Genomic DNA, 7,500 nt, shown 5'->3' with positions numbered 1-7,500 from the left:
ACAAATACAAAGAAGTTGTTCCACCCTAATTTTTCGTGGGCTCCTGGTTACGTTAGCTTGTGGACAGGCTCCGAGACTGTGAGAAACGTGCGGTCGAGCGGAGACTGGAAAATTAGTCCTACGATGGTTCTTTTACCTCTATAAACTCCTTTGATAAAACCAAATTTTTCGTGTTTCACTTCCCAACACAGCACCAAAGTTTCTTTAGAAAGTAACCCCATCATTTTACCGGATAGGTAAAGATTTTCAGTAATCTTATTTCAAAAATGTTGATACATGTCAAGTTTTATCTTGGACAGTGGGCTCTAAATTGACATTCACAAAGTGTTTAAAGGTGACGTTCTTGTCGGCTTTTATGCTCCATTAATCAAGGGTCGATACTCACCAGATTTCTCTTTTGCTTCTTCGGGTTTCGTCTTCACGGACTCTTCTGTCGTGGCATTTGCATCTGAGTCTACAATGTAAAATAGATTGAGCGACCCGGCGACCAGTCAACAATTTTACGTGTACTTCACTCGCGTATTAGGATGTAAGGGTATCAGTAAATAAGTCATTTAGGCAAAGAAAATGCGTGAAAGAAAAGGAAGACACACGAATAGGATCTAGTCGGACACGCTCTCCAGTCTCAGTCAAGTTGCCTTGCTTTTGATCACGTTTTAGATTTTTTTCGAGAACTGCCTGCTCAACGTTTCGATGTTAGCCTTTGTATTTCAAACTGACAATAAGTTTTCTCTCCCTGAATTATTCAGCCGCAATACAATTCTTCGGGAAACTGAATTACCTCATCGTCACTTGCGGCAATTCACTTACCTGAAGCGCGAGCTGCAAGAGGCAAGAAACCTTCGTCGTTGGTAAAATCCAGTTTCGGTAGCTTAGAACTCTCCTCGCTCAGCTCTTCCTTGGAAGTAGGCTTCCGTTTGCTGGAGGTGGTAGATTTTCGTGTCCTGTGCATCAGCTTACATTTGGAGCCTTTCGAACACTTCCCAGTACCAGCGAATTCTTCGCACTCAAGAATATGTTTCTTGTTGCACTGACAAAAACATAGCAATGTTTTCACTTGAAGCAGCTTTCTATTTATGTCGATGACAATAAACACGTGCATTACTGGAGGGAAAGGGGGAGGGGGAAATATCTAAAAGCCAGTCAGATTACAACTTCTGACAGTACTTCATTCATATCTTGGCAATCAAGCCATGGAATTCCTGTGCAGACTCGTCACAATGATATACAGTCGAATGTTGTGTTTTTTCATACATGCTCCTTTAGACCTCCGCGAACTGGGAAACGTTGGATTGTAGGAGATGTAAATGTGACGGTAAGCACAAAAACCGGGACAGCCTCCACACAAAATATCCCCAAACAAATTCATTGCTAAAATCTATCAAACGATCCGTCTAGCTTCATTTGCCCTTTGATACATCACAACGATACTCCTCCGTCGATAGCGTAGAATAATTCATTACTAGAGTAAAACATCTAAACAGAAAAAAACGCAGCACGAATACAATAGACCAATTTCGATATAATAAAATTCAGTCCTGAACAAAAGGCATCATCTCGAGGCTCTAGGGAATAAATATAAGGATTTGTACGAGTTTATTCCCCAGAGCCTCGAGATGATGCCTTTTGTTTAGAACTGAATTTTAATATATCGAAATTGGTGTAATCCATAATTCCTGATTATTACTAGTTTAGGAATTGTTTTATATATAATATACATATAGAGCGATTTTCAATTGAGTGTCGTAAAACCAAAACCAAAGTAATTACTTTAGCCAATCAAAAAGGACGGAGACGATCCGTTAAACCAATCAAAACTCGAAGTAATTACACGTAGCCGACACAAAGCGCGGGAAAATGTGCACGCGCGAGCCACGATTGGTTTTGGTTTCACTTCTGATTGGTTGAAAAAATGGCGCGAGAACTTTGAACCAATCACTGAGTGAAGTAATCATAAACCAAAGCAATTTGCTAATTACTTTCGACACTCAATTGAAAACCACTCTAATATTGTGCTGAACACAATATTAATTTCCCATACATTGCCGGTTTGCATGTGACGTAATGGTGGCCATGTTGGATGGCAAGAACAATAACCTGTCTCTCTGTTAGGATGGAAACAAACCTTCAGTATTATGCAAATTCTTCGAAAAGAAAATGTATTGTATTGCCATCCAACATGGCCGCCTTGTCACGAGGGTGCAAACCAAGAATAAGGTATCGACCGAAAACCTTGTTAAACTCATTCAACTGTATTAAATGATATTCCAAGTGAACCAACTAATTTCACCCCATTTAATGTTATCTGTATTTTATATCACCTCCTGTCCACGCGAACAAAAGCCTTTCAGGAAATCTTCGCACACCTCTGCCTTCTTGCCGACATTTACATGGGAATAAGGACAATTGTCGTTGGAGCATTTACCGCGAAGGAAAAACTGGCAAACAGGCATCTGAATGCGAAAAAAAACAAAACAAAAAAAAAAACACAGATACACCTTTTCCATACCGTAGTTTCATGCTACATCCCTGTTAAACATTGTCTTCTTATTAAAAGAACTTGTACGATTTGGCCTTGTGTCTTGATAATAATGACAATCACATCACTATTGTCAGGCTTATGGTTTATTTGTGCCTCTCGTAGCATCATTTGCACCCACGCTCCGCTCGCCGCAAATGATGTTGCTCGGGCCACCAATAAACTATACGCCCGATAAAAGTCATGTAATTTGTGAGCCGCAGACGCTTCGACCGTTAGCCCACTGTCACATTTTCTACCAAGACCACGAATCCTATTGGGAAGAAGACTGCAGCCAAATTTCCCACGTTAATTTAACAATTATTATTCTAGGAGCACGCCTTGGCTATGAGGTAGTAAATAGCCAACGAGGTGAGTAGCGCTGAGGTGGCTGTAAAGAGTCAATGTTGTACCCAATTCAAATCCTTTAAAAATAAAACATTTTGTTCCAAGTATTTCCATATCACTTATTATAAATGTGAATGTTACATTATCATGCACATGCAACACACAAAGAACCTTAACCCCAACAGATTTCGATAGGCCTTTTTCGATATACTAAAATTCAGCTTGATAGTGAGGACAAAGACAAAGGAAAGTGGATGATATGTAAATATTTTTCAGATTCATGTCAACATGTTTCTATTGTTTTTGTCTTCACTGCCTCACTATCAAGCTGAATATTTGATCTTTCGAAAATGGCCTATTGGGAACAGTCTATCAGTTTCCATATAAGGTCATTACGGTATATGAGCTGATAATCGAGGTTAAGTGAGCCAATCAGAAAGCTAGGGGAAAAGAGGGGAAATCTTTCTCCTTTCTTTGTCTCTTTCCAGCCCCACCCCCACCCCCACCCCCACCCCCTCAAGAGAGCTTGGTCGCAGGCTACAATCCTTATCCCAAGGTGAGAGAAACTTTGACCACTTATTTTTATAATCACAGCGGTGTGATTTTGTTAGGCAACGTTGGGGTTGGTACATGTAATCAAGAGGGCTAACCTCTCGAACTCTCAAGAGACGAACACTTTTTTAATTTTTTGAAATATCCTCGGAAAATTTGCTTCCCACTGTGCTACGGTTAATATAACCTCGACTATTAGTTTTGTGGTCACTAACCTTATCTCTATCAATCTTGTGTGAGAACGGACAAGATCCATCAGTGTTCTTACAACGACCCCGCAGGAACCTATCGAGTTGAAATAATCAGGACAAGTTGTAAAGAAGCAGGGCTTAAAAAGACAAAAACTAGCGATTTTTTAGGGGTTCTTTGGTCCGTCTCTATGAATATGTGTTTATAGAAATTATAAAGAAGGAACAATTAACATAAAAAACCCTGAAAAATCGCTTAAAGCAGAGAAAAAACACACCGACGACAAAAAACCCTAGAAGAGAAGGCAGTTTTTTTACTGAAGACTCGCCCATACTTTTGCTTTTCTATACATGTACATGTACAGTTATTCCGCTTAATGTTTCCCTAATAGTCAATTTTGGGCTCAATTTATGAAATGTCTCTTTAACTTAGCATGATGCAATCTCAACAATTTTCACCCAAGAAAAAATTCAAGGAGTTTTCAAGCATTTTCCTACAAAATCCAAAATTAAATTCCAGGGCTTTTCAAGGACTTCAAGGAGTAGCACGAACCCTGAGCATCATTATGCCAATCAATTTATTGAAAATAAATCTTGAAATTGCATTTTTTATTTAGCTCTTGCATCGGGCATTTGTGCCAGATATACCAATTGATCTCTGGTGACAGTTGTTTAACAAATTTTGATACATAATAGTTTACAAAAAAGTTGAGGGTTCGTTAGCCCCCTCACACATTGTGCAGTGACTCACTTTGTACATACTGCGACCTTTGAAGGGTCATGGATGTATGGACAAGTGTCTTGCTTGTTGCATTTTCCTAAAAAAATGAATAACACTTTACTACTAAGGTTAAATACACCAATAGGCAAAAAGAAACAACAACAAAAAAAAAACAACCAAAAGGTGCAACTGGAAGCTAACGTTACAATTTTGTAAAGAAACATCCCCATTTTCAAATGCCCTGCATTACAATGGGTTTATTTTTCAACTGCTTTCAAGTTCACTGCATAAAATTGTCAGATCTAACATAGTTTTAAGTGCAAGTTCCTGATAAAAAGAGGCATGTGAGTGAGTTGGTTGAAGAGGGCTTATCAACGCAAGTTATTCAGTCACTCAGATGTGCAATAACTGGAATGCATTGAAATGACCTTACTTTAAAGGAATTCATGTAAACAGCAGTTGAACAATGTCACAACAAAATAAGGGTTACCTGCATTGAACGCTCCTTACCAAATCTGTTATAAAACATGCAATACTGTTCTGATGGAAGCTTCCCTTTGTTCTTCCTGTGTAGCCTGGCATTGTGAATGCTGCGCCGCAAAACACGACTAAAATCATTAAAGGAAAGGCACACGTGAGAAAACTCATTTTAATCTCTTCATGAGTGATGTAAAATAAATAATATATTATTATTAGTATCACCTAACTAGTGGATTAATGCAAATCCTGCATTTTAATTGGCTATGCTACGAGAGGACTATTAGTAATAGTCCTTGCGTGCGAAAAGCGTGATGCTTTCTTTCATTTTATTCCCAAATAAATATTTCTTCCACTTGCATTTGCTAACTTATTATTGCCTTTTCTGTCCGACTAGTTGGGTGATAAACAATTAGACCCTTTGCCTCATGGGCTATTGACCTATAGCCCTTACGGGCTTTGGGTTGAATTGTTAATTATGCCTCGCTACTGGTATCTCTACGGGAGGCGCGGTGGCCTCATGGTTAGTGCGCTCGACTCCGGATCGAGTGGTCCGGGTTCGGGTCCTGGCTGGGGACATTGTGTTGTGTTCTTGGGCAAGACACTTTACTCTCACGGTGCCTCTCTCCACCCAGGTGTATAAATGGGTACCGGCATAATGCCGGGGGTAACCCTGGGATGGACTAGCATCCCATCCAGGGGGGAGTAGAAATACTCCTAGTCGCTTCATGCTACGGAAACCGGAGATAAGCGCCGGCCTGATGGGCCTTCTGGCTCGTAAGCAGTGACTTTACCCTTTTTACTGGTATCTCTGGGGTGTGGGGGAAAATAAATTTTAGTCATTTGAGTTAATACCTAGCAAGGGTCTTGCTATGAGAGTTGCTGATTTTACTCTTGACCAGTGTGGTGGGTGTATGTAGTATAATTCTGCGGCCATTGCTTGATCGTCTTCTGCCCACAAGGACTCCACTTTGCCTCGAGGAACTTGTTTCATTTGAAGATGTCTGCCGTGGACCTAAAAGATTTAGCACCAGGAACAACACTAAAAAATTACTTACTGTTGATGAACTTGCCCAAGAGAAACTACCTTTTTCTATTTTTACGTATAAATTTCTTCAATTTAGGAATGCTAAAAAGGAATTGATGAACAAGGCCAGAAAAAGGGGTAAGTTCACTGGCCTTCTACCAGTGTGTCTGAGGTCTGATTCTCTGACTTGGTAGCATAATTTTATTATGTAGATTGAAATTATTGGTGTCTATTCTGTGTCAGGAAAATTTTCTCTTCTGTATGTTGTAAGTTTTTCCACTTTCCTACAAACTAACAGTATTTTTACATGTAATTTGATTTTAATGCCCTGAAAATAGACTGGTTCAACCACTATTACCATTTGACTAAGTTAAACTTTATGTCAGTCAACCCTACCCACACTGTAAAATTATGAAACTGCAACAAAGCATCTAAAGACTACCAACTTATCCTTGCTACTTTTTATAAAACACACACAGATTCCACTCATTGCACGCCATGTGCTTTCTTTATATCCCATGATTCTATTTGGGCCTCTGCAGTTAGGTACATTTATGTAATCAATGCTACAAAGTGCACCAATGAACCAGTAACTAACAGACAATTCATGCAGCAGGTTGATGCTCTCAAAATTATGTTAACCCATGAGATCATTATAAAGTCAAGTATACCTGTGGTGACTCTCAGGAGTGTCTTGCCTTTTGCGTCCATTGCAAACTTCTCGCCTTCAATAGTGACAGTTTTAGACAGTTTTCCTAAAGATTAATAACGTGACAATGGGGATTTGGGTGAAATAAAATTTTAACCACCACAAGTAAAAGGTCATGTAAAATTAAGAGGCAAAAAAAATATTTTTTCCATTAATCGTAACTCACCAATTTTTCTACTTTTGGACAAACTTGCCATTTTTCCCTTCCTTTGCTTTTTGGCTGAAGACTTTGTTTTCCTTAGCTTATTTGACGATGTCTTGTATGGCACTCCTTCAATAACTACAACCTTGTTTAGCTCCTTGAAGAAGAATGGGAGACAAGAACAGTTTAATTTACTGATTAGAAAAAAATTACAGCATTTTTAACCTGAGAGTTGTAAGTGAGACCAAACCCAAATTATAATTACATTGTACATTGGTCCATCACAAGGGAGGCAGGTTGAAAACGTCCATGACCTTGGTCTTCTTCGAGTTGATAGTGAGACCAACCTTTCTTCCCTCCTCTTCTACTTCAAATGTTGCGTGTTGCAGTCTCTGTTCTGACTCATCAATCAGGGCTATGTCATCCGCAAAATCGAGATCGGATAGTCACTGTTGTTGGTAGCGAGAACTTCTTCGTTTTTCAAGTACAATCCCGTTCTTGCCCAGAGAGTTCTTGAGAACCCAGTCGATGACGATGCCGAACAATAGTGGGGACCAAACACAGCCCTGTCTAACTCCTGTTGTCACTTCAAACCAATCTGTCATTTCATCATCTACCTTCAAGCAACATGTTGAGCTGGTCGTAGGAATTCTTCATTGTGTTAATTAACTTCCTTGGAAGCCTATAGGATTCGACTATCTTCCAAAGCTAGTCTCTCTGGATGCTGACAAATGCGGCCTTGAAGTCACTAAAGTTGACCTTGACAGGTATCTGGAATTCAAGGCTTTTTTCTACAAGTTGGCGTAGGGCAAAACACT

At 39.5% G+C, this 7,500-nt stretch overlaps 1 protein-coding gene across 1 annotated transcript in view; it reads right to left on the bottom strand.

The window, feature by feature from the left end:
- The window catches only part of LOC138019770 (zinc finger CCCH domain-containing protein 3-like), a 14,956-nt gene that overhangs the window by 1,079 nt on the left and 6,377 nt on the right, over window positions 1–7,500 (bottom strand). Inside the window, exons 6-14 of the mRNA XM_068866646.1 lie at window positions 6,707–6,839; window positions 6,503–6,586; window positions 5,660–5,819; window positions 4,838–4,935; window positions 4,358–4,424; window positions 3,634–3,703; window positions 2,322–2,453; window positions 811–1,030; window positions 386–454 (exon numbers count right to left, since the gene is read on the bottom strand). Coding sequence (XP_068722747.1) covers window positions 386–454; window positions 811–1,030; window positions 2,322–2,453; window positions 3,634–3,703; window positions 4,358–4,424; window positions 4,838–4,935; window positions 5,660–5,819; window positions 6,503–6,586; window positions 6,707–6,839 — 1,033 coding nt within the window. The remainder of the gene's footprint in view (window positions 1–385; window positions 455–810; window positions 1,031–2,321; window positions 2,454–3,633; window positions 3,704–4,357; window positions 4,425–4,837; window positions 4,936–5,659; window positions 5,820–6,502; window positions 6,587–6,706; window positions 6,840–7,500) is intronic.

Source organism: Montipora capricornis, chromosome 10, assembly GCF_036669925.1.
Source record: "Montipora capricornis isolate CH-2021 chromosome 10, ASM3666992v2, whole genome shotgun sequence".
NCBI lineage: Eukaryota > Metazoa > Cnidaria > Anthozoa > Scleractinia > Acroporidae > Montipora > Montipora capricornis.
The sequence above is the reverse complement of the archived record's forward strand: the minus strand, read 5'-3'. Positions and strand labels throughout refer to the sequence as shown.